Raw genomic sequence first — 18327 nt, 5'->3', positions numbered from 1 at the left:
TTTGTGTACTTCAAAAACACATACCTTGAGTTAACATTATATAATCACCTATTTCACTTTAAGGATAATTGATGCTAAATATAAGTTTGGATAATTTATATATAAAATTGACACGGCATATGTAAGTAATATTGTGTACTAGGTAATTTCCATAATAGCACACAACTCATGAGCGATTTGTATACAACCTACAATATGCTAGACTCAACTTTAGGACTTTGAGATCCTTATGGCTCTATTTTCAGTATCAGTGAAGCTGCCGCTTCAGTCCTCCAAAATAAAACAAAAGAATATTTCAGAGTAAGTAGTGATTTAAGGTCATGTTTTATTGTGGTAATAAGTTTCATAATGATTTCTGTGTCATGGGTATGTGTAGAGTTGGTTGTTTTTCTTTTGTTTTCCACTTCTGGCTTCCCCTGGGAGACTCTGTAGCTCCATCGGCCCCCTGAGCATGCGCCTCATGCCCTTCCTGCAGGGCCCTAAGTAGATGTATTTCTGTCTGTAGCCGAGATGTTTGCATGACCACATGCGACAAGAAGGCAACAGCTACTAGATGGAGATGGATCTCAAGCGAGGAGGAGAAAAAGAGTTTTCTCTTTCAGATTTGTGGGTCTCTGTAGACTTTCTCCTTCAGATAAACTTGAGGGTTCATCCAAGAATTCTTCTGAAAGTTAGGCAGTTGGTTTGGAGACTGGCTTAGTGGAACCCAAATGAATCTTAGAATCAAGATTAAAATTCTCCACTTTTCCAATGTCAATTTGGAGTCATAGATAACACCTAGCATTCCACTACAGCTTTTGTTCAGCAACTACTTAACAGGAGTGTTTATCTTAACTCTGATTTCCCAAGCTGAGTCTTTAATCAGACCCATCTCCACATAGGCTGTGAGTGAGACAGGCATAGTTCAGGCCTTCGGGCTTGCCAGAAGGGCAGTAAGCCACTTGTTTTTCTTGGCAGGCTGCATGTGGTTGCTTCTCTTCTTTCCCCGGACCACAAGATTCAAATTCCTGGGAACCTAGAGGACCCTCTGCATTTTGTTCACCTTGACTGCTTTCTGTAGCGAGTACCATATAGTTTAAACCTTCTTCGTTCTTGGTTTCCATTAGAGCAACTGGTAGAACATCATCTGAATTCAAACAAATCATAGTGTCATCTTCATCTGTGAAACAAATAGAAAAGTTACTCTAACATCTGCTTTATTTCGTATATTTGTGATAAACAAGGTTTATTACAGGTTATGACAATTCACAGCAACATCGACCTTACACGTTTGTTCAACACATATTTATGAGAAATGTGAAGTGCTTGAACAAAGATAAGCAGGACTTGCTCCTGCACTTGAGCCCATTGAGATGTAATAGCGAGCGAATCCATAAGCAGGTAGATTAGAGTAGGAAGTAGGGTGTATTCTAATGAAGTAGTACATAAAATAGAGTGGGAACATAGAGGCCACGCTCTCTGTGTTAGCAGGTAGAGCAAACAGTTGTCTATGATAAGCGGCCCCAAGAGGCCCTCTGTGTGTAAAATACTCATACCTGCCACAGCACCTGAAATAGTTATCTTTAGAGATTCGCATGGACCAAGAGAGACAAACAAGGGAATACTGTGAGGTCGAAACCTGAAAATGTGTGTGTCAGGAAATACGCTCTCACTGAATTTATTCCATCTGTATGCTTAACAAATAAGTCAAAAGCTGGACTCCCGTAGCACCGATGAGGCACACAGCTTTCCTCCAGTTCCTAAAGGCTTCTCCCCCCCACCCTCCACTATCATGATCTGAATTCTACCTTGCAGGACTGGATAGGGCAGAGGTTGTACACTGGTGCATATGGGAGCTGGAGGCACAGGGAATCCAGGGTGGATGATACATTCAGGACCGGGGGGTGAGGGACAATACTGGGAGAGTAGAGGGTGAGTGGGTTGGAAAGAGGGAACTGATTACAAGGATCTACATGTGACCTCCTCCCTGGGGGACGGACAACAGAAAAGGTGGTGAAGGGAGATGCCGGATAGGGCAAGATATGACAAAATAATAATCTATAAATTATCAAGGGCTCATGATGGATGGGGAAGCGGGGAGGGAGGGGGAAAATAGGACCTGATACAAAGGGCTTAAGTGGAGAGCAAATGCTTTGAAAATGATGAGGGCAAAGAATGTACAGATGTGCTTTATACAATTGATGTATGTATGGATTGTGATAAGAGTTGTATGAGTCCCTAATAAAATGTTTTAAAAAAAATCTGGGCTCCACGAAGAAGTCAACATGAGAATTGGAGGAAGGCTCATGAACAGCCTGCGTTATGAAGATGACCCATCCTTGCTGGCTGAAAGCAGAGAGGACTTGAAGCACTTACTGATGAAGATCAAAGACTACAACAGTCAGTATGGCTTACAACTCAATATAAACAGGGAGGTGGGATTTCACAACTGAACTAAGTAACAGCATAAGACAGGAAGAAAATATTGACATTGTCAAGGATTTCATCTTACTTGTACCCACAACCAACACGCATGGAAGCAGCATTGGAAGAAGTCAAATAACAGATTGTATTGGGCAAAGTTGCTGTAAAATATCAAAGACGTCTCTTTGAAAAGTAGGGTGACTTAAGCTCTGGTGCTTCAATGGCCTCATCTGCATGTGAAAGTTGGACGATGAATAAAGAAGACCAAAGAAGAATCATTGCCTTTGGGTTATGGTGTTGACGAAGAATATTAACTATACCAGAGGCTAACAGAACAGCAAGCCTTTCTTGGAAGAAATGTTGCCAGAGAGTTCCCTAGAAGTGAGGATGAAAATGCTTAGTCTCACACACTTTGACAGGCTATCTGGAAAGACCAGTCCCAGGAGGACATCAGGCTTGGTATAGTACAGGGTCAGTGACACAGAGGAAGACCGTCAAGGAATTGGATGGACGCAATGGCTGCAAGCAGGGGCTCAAATACAGCAAGGCTTCTGAGCAGAGCTGAGTTTGGTTCTGTTGTCCCTAAAGTCGCTCTAACTCAGGAACAACGTGAGGCCTCCTAACACCAACAAAGATTATTGCTTTATTTTAAGCCATCAGATCACTTATTCAGATAACACTTATTAAAGGCCCACCAAATGCCACGCCCTGTTCTAAGTATTGGTGTGCAGTGTCATGGCAGAATAGGTGCTTGCTCTTTGGAGTTTACATTCTAATGGGAATAGAGATAATAACTGACCATATCTCGGGTAACAATACATTCTGTGGAGGAGCATGATGCAGAGTAAGGGGTGAGAACAGAGTCCTGGTGGCACAGTGGTTACGTGCTCAACTGCTAACTGACGACCAACAGTTCAGACTCCAGATACTGCAATGGGAGAAAGATGCATTCATCTGCTTCCATAAAGCTCCCCATTCCTAGATGCCCATGGGACAGATCTACTCTGTTGTAAATGCAAATGTTTAAGGGTGAGCAAGTGTTGTTGGTGTTGAAGAGATGCTGCTACTTAGATAAGCTCATCAGAAAGACCCTTTCTAAGGAAGTGACGAGAAACTCAGGTGGTGCAGTGGATTAAGCGCGGGACTACTTGCCACCGATCAGTGGTTGGAACCCACCTGTTTGCACCTGCTCTCTGTTGCCATGGAGAGCTAAAGTCTTAGAAGCCCGATGGAGTCGTTCTACTCTGTCCTACAGGGTCAAGATGAGTCAGCAGGGTAAACCTCAGTCCCATGACTCTGAGAGCAGAACTAGAGGGTGCTTGGCTATGACTGCTTTCAAAGAGATCACATTAGAAAGTCCTGGATAGAGAGGAAGAAAGACTGAACAAAACTCAAAATCATTCAACATAAAGACTAGGCTGACTGATCGAATGGAGCCTGGGAGAACCCTGAGACTCTGGTCACCCTTTGGGAATGGAACTGAATTCACCCCATTACACAATTTTCAGCTAAACCACTGACAAGTCAATAAGGGAAACAATTGCACAAAGAAGGTATGCAGACTGTAGAATCATCAGCCATATGAGTTGGAGTAAATGCGAGGCAGTGAGTTTGGCAAATCCTATTTTACAGATAAGGAAATTGACACACAGCAGAGTTAAGTAATTTTCCCAACATCACAAAACTGGAATTTAAAAAGACTCTACGTGGCTGAAGTTTGTGTCCCATATTCATCTCGCCCCCCTCCCCCACTTTGGGGCAAGTGGCTGCTTGGGCAGCTTGCCTTCCAGTGTGGTGCCCTTGCTGCACCAAAGGTTCTGGATGCCATGTGGAGTGGGGCAGACAGCTAAAGGGCAATCAGTCTTCTTCCTAATTATGTGGATATGATTTTTGTCTTTGTGTACTTAAAAACTGATTTTTCCCCCCATACAAAAGTCAGTGTAAAACTCTTGTTGAAACATAACTTGTGGCACGCCTTAAACATTTCAGATGATTCTAAGGACTCAAAATGATAAAAAAAAATTTTAACAATTTATTGGGGCTCATACAATTCTTATCACAGTTCATACATATACATACATCAATTGTATAAAGCACATCTGTACAGTCTTTGCCCTAATCATTTTTTTCTCCTCTTTTCTTTTTTTACATTTTATTAGGGACTCATACAACTCTTATCACCATCCATACATATACATACATCAATTGTATAAAGCACATCCATACATTCCCTGCCCCAATCATTCTCAAGGCATTTGCTCTCCACTTAAGCCCCTTGCATCAGGTCCTCTTTTTTTCCCCCTCCCTCCCCTTTCCCCCCTCCCTCATGTGCCCTTGGTAATTTATACATCGTTATTTTGTCATATCTTGCCCTATCCGGAGTCTCCCTTCCCCCCTTCTCTGCTGTCCCTCTCCCAGGGAAGAGGTCACATGTGGATCCTTGTAATCAGTTCCCCCTTTCCAACCCACTCACCCTCCACTCTCCCAGCATCGTCCCTCACACCCTTGGTCCTGAAGGTATCATCCACCCTGGATTCCCTGTACCTCCAGCCCTCATATGTACCAGTGTACAGCCTCTGTCCTATCCAGGCCTGCAAGGTAGAATTCGGATCATGGTAGTTGGGGGGAGGAAGCATCCAGGATCTGGGGGAAAGCTGTGTTCTTCATCGGTACTACACCACACCCTAATTAACCCATCTCCTCTCCTAGGCCCCTCTATGAGGGGATCTCCATTGGCCGACACTTGGCCTTGGGTCTCCACTCTGCACTTCCCCCTTCATTTAATATGGTATATATATACATATATACATATACATATATACATATACACATATATACACATACATACACACACTTATATCTTTTTTTTGCATGATGCCTTATACCTTACCAAATGAGTTTGATGGGAATTGTTTGTCTCCATCAATGCTTTCTAGTTTCTGGGTGTTCCTATCTGAATTGGTTTATTTGGAATTAATCGAGTCATTGGATGATGGAAATGGTTAATACACCCACTGCTAGCCAAAATGGGAGAGCCTCCCACAAAAACATGGGCAAATAAAATCCTACAGAGCAGTTACCCACAGTTATGATCAGCTTGAGCACACACTCACTTTCCGCCATCGAGTTGATTCTGACTCAAAGCATCCCTCTCGGACAGAGTAGAAGCACCCCTGTGGGTTCCCAAGGCTGTATGACACGGACACAGGAGAAGACAGTCTCGTCTTTCTCCACTGGGTGCCTGGTGGTTTCAAACTGCTGGCCGCGGGCTTGCAGCCCGAAGTACAACCCACTATTCTACTAAGGGTCCTATCAGCAGGATAACGACTGTTCTTTTTCTTTTTTTAGTGGGAGAATGAGGTCATTTTAAAGAACAAGGGAAACAGCATCACATTCACTTTCACCCAATGGAATTTAATTAAATCTCCTTAGGGATTCAACTTGAACGATAAAACATATTTGATAATAAAACTTAAGCCAAACCAGCTCCCATGGAGTCTGTTGGTGACCCTGTGTGTCGAAGTGTAACCGTGTCCGTGCAGTTTCCTGCCAAGGGTGGATGGTTTGGAAGGTGATCACCAAGCCTGTCTTCTGAGGCACCTGTGGCAGGACATGAGGCACCTACAACTTTTTGGTTAATAGCAAGATCATTAACCATTTGTACCACCCAGGGACTCCATTTTATTTTAAATATAAACAAACTTCTCTCCCTACCCTGTGCTGTGTAGTGCACATTTCTTTAGCCGATCTCCATACGCCGCCAAAGGACAAGGTGGCCGAGCTACAGGCTCATCAGTACTATCTCATTTTCCATTTTATTTTTCAAACATCATTCTAGCCTATTTCACACCAGCAAGTAGTTGGGTTGTGTTATAAAATATCTCCCCCAGAGAAATAGTCTTATCAGCTTTCAATTTGGTTTGTACTGAAGTGCTGAATACTTATGGAAAAGCCAACTGTTGAAGATTATGATCAATATATATTCATTGGAATGGCAATCCTCTTAAGAATTATTACTTAGATGTGATGCTGATTTAAAATCTTTTTAATTTGGGAAGAAATGCGATACTTAATATTAAATATTCCATGCTCACTTCATGAGCATATATACTAAAATATTAAATATTCCAATCGCCTAGATTCTTGAGGAAATTGGGATGTTCTCAAAAGGTCTCAAGAGATTAGTCTTCATGAGTGCACACCTATGTTTAGTTTCGTTTTGAATAATTTTATTGGGAGCTCATACAACTCTTATCGCAACCTATGTTAATGCCTCTATCCAGAGCTTTGCTTCCTAAATATTTCCTCAATTTCCTTTTACCTTCCTCCTGCCCCACCATCACACTGTAAATATATTCATAAAAATAGAGGTATTGGCCTATGTACATATATGTATATGGCAATACATTGAGGAAGTGGATGGACTTTGGGCCTCTGCTCAAGCCCTCCCTCAACACAATAACACTTTTTTCTAACAACCTGGTATGCTGTGATGCTCACCCTCCTGACATGATCAATCACTGAAGACAAAATGGGTGTATAAGCAAATGTGATAAAGAAAGCTGATGGTGCCCAGGTATCAGATATAGCATCTTGGGTCTTAAAGACTTGAAGTTAAGCAAGTGGCCATCAAGCAGAGAAGCAACAATCCCACATAGAAGAAACACACCAGCCTGTGTGATCATGAGATGTAGATGGAATCAGATAACAGGCACCAGAAGGCTCAAAACAAACAAACAAAAAGCATATTGTTGAGAACAAGGGGGATTGGAGCAGAGACCCAAAACCCATCTGTAGACAATAGGACATCCTTCACAAAAGGGGTCACAAGGAAGGGACGCGTCAACCATGACACAGTTTAATACCAACGAAACACCTAATGTTCCTCTGCTTCTTTGAGGTTTCCTCACCCACCACTATCATGACCCCCATCCTCCTTTCCCATTCTGGCTAGAACAGAGCATGTACACTGGTACAGATAAGAGCTCATGACATAAGGAATCCAGATCAGATAAACCCTTCAGGAATAGAAATGGGAGAAGCTAGCGATACCAGGAGGGGAAAGAGGGAGTAGGAGGGGAGGAAGGGAAAACTGAGCGCAATGATCAACACATTAACCCCCACCCCACCCTACCCCACAAGGGGATGAACAACAGATATGTGGGTGAAGGGCAACAGCAGTTGGTGTATGACATGAAAACAACAATAATTTATAATTTATCAAGGGGTCACAAGAGTGGAAGGGGGCAGGGGGTGGGGAAAGAGCTGCTACCAAGGGCTCAAATAGAAAGTAAGTGTTTAAAAAGGGATGATGGCACCATAGGTACAAATGTGCTTGATACAATTGATGTGTGGAATGTTATACAAGCTGTAAGAGCCCCAATAAAATGATTTTTTAAAAGAAAGAAAAGAAATTAGACTAAAGGAAAATAAAAACATCTACAATATATAGCTAGCTACTCATGTTGTCAATTGCTTCATTGTAAAACATTTAATTCATCAAAGAACATATTGGGAAACTTCTTAGGGAAATAGGAGTTATTTATTTATTAACCTGTTGTTGAGTTTTTTGAAAAATAGTATTTTATATGAGGCAAATTCATTTCATAAACTCTGGTGCCAGCTGTCAAAGAGAAATCATTAGCAACGTATTTCATTGGTTCATTGTACTTAGAGCAATATTTAGTCATTCGAACCTGCAAGCCTTCGACAATTAGTACATCTTCTTGCTGCATAAAGCCCTTAGTAGTGGTGTGTGTGTGTGTGTGTGTGTGTGTGTTTTGTTTATTTTGTTGTAAAACAACTTAATAGAAAGTCTTCAGGTCAGACCTCAAACGCAGCGACCTTGAACAAAGACAACACACACACACTTCTCCACCCTCTCTTTGAGAGAAATATTAAAATAAAGACTTCCAAGTAAGATGGTATTTACAGACAAGACATATGCCGGCTGACTGGCTATGTTTAGAACAGCAGAGGAGCATTTAGATTTGTTTCCTGTCGAACTCCCTGAGACTGATGAGGTGATGTTTACACAAATGTGTGGATGAAGTCACTGGGATATTTTTACTAGATGCCCAGATATGTTACTAATCTCTCTCTCTCTCTATTCCATTAGGTCAGTAGGACCATAGCAAATGCATGGTATTATTGCTCTTCGCAATAGTAATACCTCTCCTCCTTTTTAAATGTTCTTCTGGTGGCTTTCTTAACTTCCTATTTATCTCGTACAATAACATTGAAAAGAGACATCCATTGTTTTGCTAAGTATACCAACCAGTCTGCAAAGCATTAATCTATGGTGAAATATAATCACTTTTATTTATAAAGTAATTATATATAGGCTTGCCTTGAGGAATTTTGAGTCTTTCTTTCCTTTGCAAACATTCAAGCTCTACCTTCGCTTATTTCCTCTCTCACAGGCCACTCCTGTTGATGTTGTTGTTATAAGCCTTCAAGTCCATTCCGACCCATAGCTCTCTTCTGCACAACGGGACGAGCCACTGCCTGGTCCTGTGCCATCCTCACAATTTTGCCTCTGCCTGAGCTCAGTGTTGCAGCTAGGGTGCCAATCTTCTCCTTAAGGGCCTTCCTCTTTTTCAATGCCCCTCTGCTTTACCAAACATGGTGTCCTTCTCCAGGGACTGGTCTCTCCTGACTACATGTCCAAAGTGTGTAAGGTCAACTCTCACTATCGTTGCCTCTAAGGAGTACTTGGGCTTTACTTCTTCCAAGACAAATTGGTTTGTCCTTTTAGCAGTCTATGGTACTTTCAATATTCTTTTTCCAGTACAGCAATTCACATGCATTGATTGTTCTTTAGTCTTCCTTATTCAATATCCAACCTTCACAAGTGTATGATGCGATGGAGAATACCATGGCTTGGGTCAGGCGCACCTTAGTCCTCAAAGTAACATCCTTGCTCTTTAATACTCTACCGAGGTCTGGCACAGTAGATTGACCTAATGCAATAGGTCTTTTGATATTTTCAATGTGGCTTCCATAAGCATCGATTGTGGATCCAAGCAAGACAAAATCTTTGACAATTTCAACCTTTTCTCCATTTACTATGATGTTATCTATTGGTCCAATCATGAGGATTTGGGTCTTGTTTACATTGAGTTGACATCCATCCTGAAGGCTGCAATCCTTCAGCAGCAGCAGGCGCAGCAGCAGTATGTGCTTCAATTCCTCATTTTCAGCAAGCAAGGCTGTGTCATCTGCATGCAGCAGGCTGTTAATTAGCCTTCCTCCAATCCTGATGCCACACTCTTCTTCATATAACCCTGCTTGTCTGATGATTTTCTTGGCATATAGATTGAACAAGTATGGTGAAGGGATACAACTCTGACACACACCTTTCCTGATTTTAAACCATGTAGTATTCCCTGGTTCTGATTGTGCAACTCCTTCTTGATCCATGTACAAGTTCCAAATGAGCACAATGAAGTATTCTGGAATTCCCATTCTTCTCAAGGTTATCCACAGTTTACTATGGTCCGCACAGTCAAATGCCTTTACATAGTCAATGAAATGCAAATAAACATTTTTGTTTGTTTGTTTTTTGGTATTCTATGCTTCAGGCCAAGATGCATGTGATATCAGCTATGATATCTCTTGCTCTATGTCTTCTTCTGAATCCAGCCTGACCTTCTGGTGATTCCTTGTCAATGTACTGTTGGAACCATTGCTGGATGATCTTAAACTTTTACTTGTGTGTGATACCAATGATATCGTTCTATAGTTTGAGCATTCTTCTGGGCCACCTTTCTTTGGAATGGGCACAACTATGGATCTCTTACAGTCAGTTGGCCAGCTAGCTGTCTTCCAAATTTCCTGGAATGGACTAGCTAGTGCTTCCTGGGTTTCTTCAAATCTCTGAAACATTTCAATGGGTATTCTGACAATTCCTGGAGCCTTGTTTTTGGCTAATGCATGAAGTACAGTTTGAACTTCTTCCTTCAGCACCATTGGTTCATGGTCATATGCTACTTCCTGAAATGCACTGTTGACTAGTCGACAATCCTCTAAGGATTACAACACAGAAAACCCTATGGGGGAATTCTACTCAATCGTGCCACGTCATTATGGGACAGCACACAACAACATGTATTATTATTCATTTTTCCAATTTTCATTAATTTGCCTTGGTTAGTGTGAACTACATCACTCTCTTTTCACTGCTTGCCAGCTCTTTCCTTCCTGTGTAATAAACCACCTGTAATTGAATATAACATTCTATTCTCTATAACTTCCTGCCTTCATGTACTGCTCGTTTTCTCAAAAAAAATTACCCTTTTCCCTACCTCCTTATAGAACTTATCTTATAATTCTCTTCCTCAAGTAGATTTCTTGACTCTCCCTAGGCCACATTTCCTCTGGGCTCCCACAAATACAGATTCCCTCTCAATGACATCATAGACTGCTTGTCCTCCTGGCTTCCAGAAGACAGCACCGTAAAAAACCATCTTCCCAACAAATCTTGAAAAGCAAGCTCATTTGTTAAAAATAATTATGACCAAAAATATCTACAGCCTACAAATTCCTATATATTACCTCAACTTTACCCTGTAAATGTACATATAAAGCTACACATAAGTGAACATTTCTAGAAATGGTTGTATATGCAAATAAAATATTTGTAAGTATAACCAAATTGATAACTGAAGCTAGCAATTTGAAATAAGATTAGGAGATTTTAATCTACCTATGTAATTGTATATATTATACAGTAACTAAATTACTTTTATAGTTTTATTTAAAGATAAGTTAGGGTTGTACAATAATATAGCAAGAATAATTACTGAGATCAATTACTGGAAAAGTAAGAAGAAAAATGGAAAGGAATTAAAAGTCACTTATGGTCATTGTAAAATACTGTCAAACTGCTTCATAAACCTTATAAAAATATGATTCTGCATACAAGGTCTACAAGAATGATATTTATAAACAAATTTAAATCTGAGTCTTATCAATAAAAATGTCCTTTCTATAAATAAGAGCAGTACATTTAGTAAGAAAAACATGCTTTCAATATTAGTAAGCCAAACTATTTTCTGCTTGCCTTTTAAGATATCTATACATTGAATCCAATTACTTTATTTTAGGAATAAAAGATTTCATTTTGCATATTTGCAAATCACCCTGAATTGTGGTTCTTCTAAAGCTTCTGTACATGAGGTTTCAAGAGGCAGATGAGAATCAAATGGCTTGAGTAAAATAGTATTATCCAGTAGTAGACGGGCAGCATCAGTGTTTCCTATGAGTGGACACACACTCCAGTGAAAAGGACAACTTCCAAAATCATTAGCAAAAGCAGAGATCGCTGCTAAAGCTTCTATACAAAATTGTAAAGACCTACTCTAATTTCTTTCTTTCTTTCTTTTTAAAATTGGCGTGATTTCATTATATGGTGTGTCCTTTAGAACGTTCCCTCTAATTGCATTGGAGATTTAATTAGAAAATAGGTAAGACTAGAGGCACAAATACGAGTTGAGGATTTTTATTGTTATCTAACAGGAAATTTTAAGGGCCTGAACTAAGGCAGTGTCTGGACATGAAGTTGGATGAAAGCTGAATTTGAAAGAGAGTCAGTGAAAGAATTCCATGTGCTATGGAATGTGTAAAGATCAATATCCTAGATATGAATGAGCTGAAATGGGTTGGTGTTGGTCCTTTTGAGTCAGAGAAATCATATGGTTTATTCTACCAGGAAAGACAAATTCAAAAGGAATGCCTTTGCATTCATTTTCAAAAAAGAACATTTCAATGTCAATCTTGAAATACAATGCTTGAAATGCAATGCTGTCTTGAAATATAATATCTGTAAGGTTATATGCAAATATAGTTTATATTATGATTTAATTTTATGTGCCAACCATTTAAGTTAGTGATAAACGAATTTAAGAATTCTCCCAACTTGTTCAGTCTGAATTTGATCAAACATGCAATCAAGATGCATTGATAATTACTGGCACCTGGAATGCAAAAGTTGTAAACAAAAGGAATAATTCATAATTGGAAACTATGACCTCGGTTTTGAAACAAAAACTGAATACAGCATGATAGAATTTTCCAGTTAATTCTTCACTGCAGATACTTTCTTTCCAACAACATCAACAGGGGTTTATATTCATGGACTTTGGCAGGCTGAATGCACAGGAGATAAAATGACTGTACCCATGGGAGAAGATGATGGAGAAGTTCAATGTTATCCGCCAAAACAATTCCAGGTGCTGACTGTGGAACAGGCCCTAAATTTCTCATATGCAAATTCAAGTTAAACCTGAAGAAAATTCAAACAAGTCCAACATTGCCAAAGTACAATCTTGAATGTATCCCCATCTGAATTTAGAGACAATCTCAAGAGCAGATGTGACACCTTGAACACAAGTGACAGAACACTTGATGAGCATGGGAGGGCATAAAGAACATCATACATGAAAAAAATCCAAAAGACTACTAAAAAGACAAGAAATAAAAGATATCAGAAGATACTCTGAAACCTTCTCTTGAATGTAGAACAGCTAAAGCAAATGGAAGAAATAATAAAGCAAAAGAGCTAAACAAAAAAAATAAATAAAAAGGAAAGGGCAGCCTGAGGAGATAAAGTATTAGAGTGACGGGCAAAGACCTGAAATCAGAAAGATCAAAGGGAAGAACATGCTCAGCATTATCTTAAGCTGAAAGAGATGAAGAAAAATCAAAACCTCAAGGTGCAATATTGAGGGCTTCTAAGGGCAAATATTGAACTGAGTGACATAGGATGCATTAAAAGAAAGTACAAAGACTACACCGAGTCAGTGTACCCACAAGAATTAGTTGACAACCCACCATTTCAAGAGCTAGCATATGATCAAGAAATGATGACATTGAAGGCCAAGCTGCACTGTTATTGGCACAAAGTTCCCAAGTATTGATGGAATAACATTTGATATATGAAAACACACTGATGCAGGTCTGGGAGCATGCGTTCACCAGGCTGTGCCAAGAAATGTGGCACACCGTGTCAAATGACTGGAAGAGACCCACATTGGTGCCCATTCCAAAGAAAGGTTATCCAACAGAATGAGGAAGTCATCAAGATAACATCAATACCACATTCAAGAAAATTATGCTAAAAGTAACTTAAACATGGGTACCATCAACAGAAAGCGGACCAAACTGGCCTCAAAAGAAGATGGGAAGAAGGGATATCATTGTTGAAATCAGATGAATCTTGACTGAAAGCAAAAAATACCAGAAAGATGTTTACTTCTGTTTTACTGACTATGCAAATGTATTGTACAGGTGGATTATAACTACCTATGGCTAGCATTGCAAAAAATGGCAAGTCAAGAGCATTTAACTGTCCTCATGCACAACCTACACATAGATCAAGAGGCTTTCTTAGAACTGAAGAAGGTAAAACTTTGTGGCTTAAAATCAGGAAAGGCGTGTATTGGGGTTGTATCTTTTCATCATACATATTCAATCAGTATGCCATATTAATTCAGTTAGTATGCTGGGAAAAATATGATTCAGAGGAGAGTACAGCATCAGGATTGGAGGAAGCTTCTTTAACAATAAGCAACAAGCAGATGACTGAGAGTGAAGAGGGCTTGAAACACTAACTGGAGAAAAGCAAAGACTGCAGCCATCAGTATAGATTGCAATTCTCTATCAATAGATAGATGGATAGATATATGATAGATAGATAGATGGAGAGATAGATGGATAGATAGATAGATAGATAGATAGATAGATAGATAGATAGATAGATAATCTTCACAGCTAGTCCAATGAACAACATCACAAGGAATGGAAGAAATATTGACTTTCCCACATATTTCATTTTACTTGGATTCAAATTAATGCAATGGAAGCAGCAGTGAAGAATTCAAAGCACTGAATATATCTGCTATACGAGACCCTTTTAAATTGTTTAAGAATAAAGATGCCACTTTGAAGACTCCAGTGCATTTGACTAATGCCAACATATTTTAAATTACCTCATATGCTTGCAGATGCTGAAAAGTGAGTAAGGCGCCCCGAGAAGCGTAGCGCATCTGCGTGGTGGAGTTGGAGGGGACGACGGAGAGCAGCAGGGGCTTCCAGAAGAACCAGCAAGCCTGTGCTGGAAGATGAACAGCCAGGATGCTCCTTGGAGCAAGGACAGCGAGACTTCATCTCACATACTTTGGACCTGTTATCAGGACAGACCCGTCCTTGGAAAAGGACATCATATTTGGTAAGGTAGAGGGGCAGCGGGGGTGAGGGGGGAGAGAAAGCCCTTCAAGGAGTGATGGATGGACACAGTGGCTGAAACAATAGGCTTACGCCTAACAATTGTCAAGATGGCATAGGACGAGATAGTTTTGTCCTGTGGGACAAAGGATTGCTTTGAGTAAGGATAGGCTCAATGGTACAATAAGTAGAAACAAGAATCAGACATGGTTATTCACCGTATGTGGAAAAGAGAATAAAAAGAGGAGTTAGAGATTATTCCTGGGTGTTTGATTCCTTTTGCAGAGGATGGGCTATTGCACTGCATAGGGACTATTGCAATAAGGATAGATTTAGTGATAGGATGGGAAAGATACAGATTTTAGGTAGGGTAAAAACGTAAACTTGTTTCCAAATATTAATAGGGTTCACTATTAATATTTCATCCACATAAAAGTTCCATGGGATGTATGGACACATTAACGTGCATGTGGAACTTCAATGGCTATGTATCGGGAAACCAGCACGATGCAGTGGGTGGAACCTGGCCTTTGGAGCGAGACAAATCCAGATTTGAACACTATGCATTTCTTTGCAATCTATGTGTATTGACTTTTCTGAACCTCACATTATTCATCTGTAGTCAGAGCATCATAAAAGCAACCTCATGAAGTTGAAATTTTTTAAAATGGCACTCAATGAAAAGCAAATATTATAAACTAGAGTAAGTCTAAAAGTATTGCTACACAATCATACAAACCATCATTAAAAGGAGTCCTGGTGGCATAATTGGTTACGTGTTGAGTAGCTGACCACCAGGTCAGCAGTTAGAAACCCACAACCCAGTGAGAAAAATGAGGATTTCTATTCCCATTGTCATTGCATATTATTGCAAGTTTTGCTTGATTACCCAATCCCATTGTTTTTGTAAACAGTCTTCCATCACTTAAGTATTTAATCTGTATAAGTCAACAGGCATGCACTGTGATTTGTAGCTAGCCTGCACCTGTTTACTGTCCTGCTCTTTGTTGTGTTTTAAACGCATCACATGGGTTCCTGGGCTAGGTCAATGGCAGGATAAGCAGAAAGACCGTATGTTCCAGGAAGACCACCCATAATGTTCTCTAACATAAAATAACAAAATTGCCTCTCAGGTGAACCAGAGGCATTGTAAACTTAGATTGGGGGCTTGCATTTAATACTAGCATCTTACAACATGGCCCTGCTCAGTACTCACTCTCATGAAAGACATGAATGATACTGCAAAGTGTGGTGAAGAAACTAAAGGATGGCTGACTATCAGGAAGACCAGCATCTGGGGTCTTAAAGGCTTGTTTTCAAACCAGCAGGCACCTAAGTGAGAAGTCAACTAAGTCTACATGCGAGAAGCACACCAGCCCTTATGACCCAGAGATTATAAATAATCCAAATTCAAGGGAGGAAATGGCATCAGAGCTTAAATTGTGAGATGCTGGTTTGCAGAAGGCGGTGGATGGCAGTGGAAGCCCAAATACATCCCCAGGCTCTACACGTAGAATAAACCTTCTGCGATTTCTCTCTGACTATAATCAAGGGATAGGAACAGTGTGGTTATCAAATAGAGAGTATTATAGTGATTAGTAAATAGATTACAATGAAAAATCTGACTCAAATGGTTTAAACCTTATCATTTGATCTCCCTGTTTGACACATTTTGCTTTTGCTCTGGTTTTTAATATTTTCTGTTTGCTTTCAAACTGGGGTTTATCTCTGCTGTATTTTGTTATTGTTGGTAGTTTCTTGACTCTCTGTTACGTATTTTTCTATATTTTTCAGTATAGGAAACCCAGGTGGAAGAATCTCTAGAGATAATAACTAAATTAAGGCTCCTGGGGGTGTGACAGGTGAGCAGGTGAGAGTGGCGGACGGCTAATCGGGAGCTGGTAACAGAATACAAGAAAGAGAAAAATGTTTCGAAACTGACTGTGGTAGCAATTGTATAGCACTTCTTGATATGACTATCAAGATATTGAATTGTATGATATCTGGAATATTCCCTAAGAAAATGGCTTTTTAAAAAAAGAGTTATAGCACCAGAAACCAACTCTACTCTTCTTATCATTTCACTCAGAGTCAGACGAGACTAATGGCGATGGGAGTTAGTATCGCATTGTTTCTGAATGTATCCTCCATCTACTGAAAAACAAACAAAAACGGTGGAGTCCGAAACACAGCAAACAAGACAAGTGAACATGCATCCCTCGACTTCTTTTTCTCTCCCTGCTGTTAGTTAAATGAAGCACTCGGGGTAAATGTCTCTACACTGAGCTGTCTTACAATTGATCACTGCAAAGACCAAGAGATCTAATTCTGAGGTCTTTATTCTTGGCCATCCTTCTTCTTTGCAGGTGCATTTCCAAGCAAGCCCAGTATTTTATCTGTCAGGTAAAAGGACTTTATTCGAACGGTCAAACAATAGGAGCCTGCAAGTTTGACTAATTGAAAGGGGTTCTAGAAAAAAGCTGCAGAGAACATTTAAAATTCATTTCAGTATACAATTAGGCAAGCATTTGATCAACCTGATTTGAAAATGAATCAAGTGACCACTGTTTTAATTCTATTTCATACTCTTCCTTGAACTAAAAAAATAAATTTTTTCTCCAAATTACAGTCATAAATTACCAAAAATATTAAAGTCTTAAAATCAGACTAAATTTTAACAAGGTGTGATACACTGCACTAGTCAAAACCACATTACTGAGCAGTTAGAAGTAATGAATTATATATAACATAATTATATCACAGCGTGAAAGAAGGTTAAAAACGAGTGCTCAATGAAAAAAGAAAGCAAAGTGTTCTATAATATAATCACACACGCCTACAAAAACAGTCCATATTTTGTGGGAAAGCATACAAATCAAAAGATACATATTGAAGACACGGGAATTATTCCCTGTGGGAGAGCGGGGAGGAAGGAAGTCAGGGGAGAGAGATGGGTCAGAAGGAAGGCTTGCACAGACTGCTGATGATAACGCACCATTCACGAAGAGCACACAATTTGCTCAGCTCTACATGTGACCTTCAAACTGGTAGGGGGATTGAGTGGGAAGAGAACAGACTTCATGAAAACAGTCCAACATGTTAGTTCTCCTGGTGATTTTCTATGATAAACCCAACGACCATATCCCTACCGTTTATATATTTTTGTGCTAAGTACGAATTATTTTCAAGGAGTCATGTAAATACACTTATGATAACAATTAATAATAATAACAATATATGAATCTTTTTTCCTCCCCCAATATATGAATCTTCTAACTCCTAAAGTGCCTTTTGTGTACATCCCATTTTAACCCTTAAAGAAAAGCAGAAAATTCTGAAGCAGACTCAAACTTACGTTCAAAGCCTTCATTTATGATCCCCCTGGTGCTTGCTTGATCACGGCATTGGGAAATATTTTTTAAGGAGAAAGTCCTAAATAACTGAAGTTGGTCTTGAATTTTATTAAAAGTGGGTCTTTGGTCAGGTTCTTGAGCCCAGCATTGGATCATTAAATTCCACCTGGAAATGTAGGTAAAGACAGGAAAACAAATAATGATTTGATATTATTAGTTAACTTTAAGTGATAATAACTTAGGTAGAGTCATATGAAAATTAGAAGAATATGAAATATTGCCAGTTTTCTCTGATTATGATAGATGAACCAGAACAAAACTTTGGTTTCTTCCTTAATGGGTATTG

General features: G+C 39.7%; 1 protein-coding gene across 3 annotated transcripts in view; it reads right to left on the bottom strand.

The window, feature by feature from the left end:
• Positions 1 to 857: 857 nt before the first annotated feature.
• ROS1 (ROS proto-oncogene 1, receptor tyrosine kinase) overlaps positions 858 to 18327 on the bottom strand; it is a 157112-nt gene continuing 139642 nt past the window's right edge. For all 3 annotated transcript variants that reach the window (XM_075553956.1, XM_075553957.1, XM_075553955.1), the window contains 2 exons: positions 17984 to 18147; positions 858 to 1159 (listed from right to left, as the gene is read on the bottom strand). In XM_075553956.1, coding sequence (XP_075410071.1) covers positions 858 to 1159; positions 17984 to 18147 — 466 coding nt within the window. The remainder of the gene's footprint in view (positions 1160 to 17983; positions 18148 to 18327) is intronic.

Source organism: Tenrec ecaudatus, chromosome 7, assembly GCF_050624435.1.
Source record: "Tenrec ecaudatus isolate mTenEca1 chromosome 7, mTenEca1.hap1, whole genome shotgun sequence".
Taxonomy (NCBI): domain Eukaryota; kingdom Metazoa; phylum Chordata; class Mammalia; order Afrosoricida; family Tenrecidae; genus Tenrec; species Tenrec ecaudatus.
Note: the sequence above shows the minus strand (reverse complement) of the source record. Positions and strands in the feature narration are given on the sequence as shown.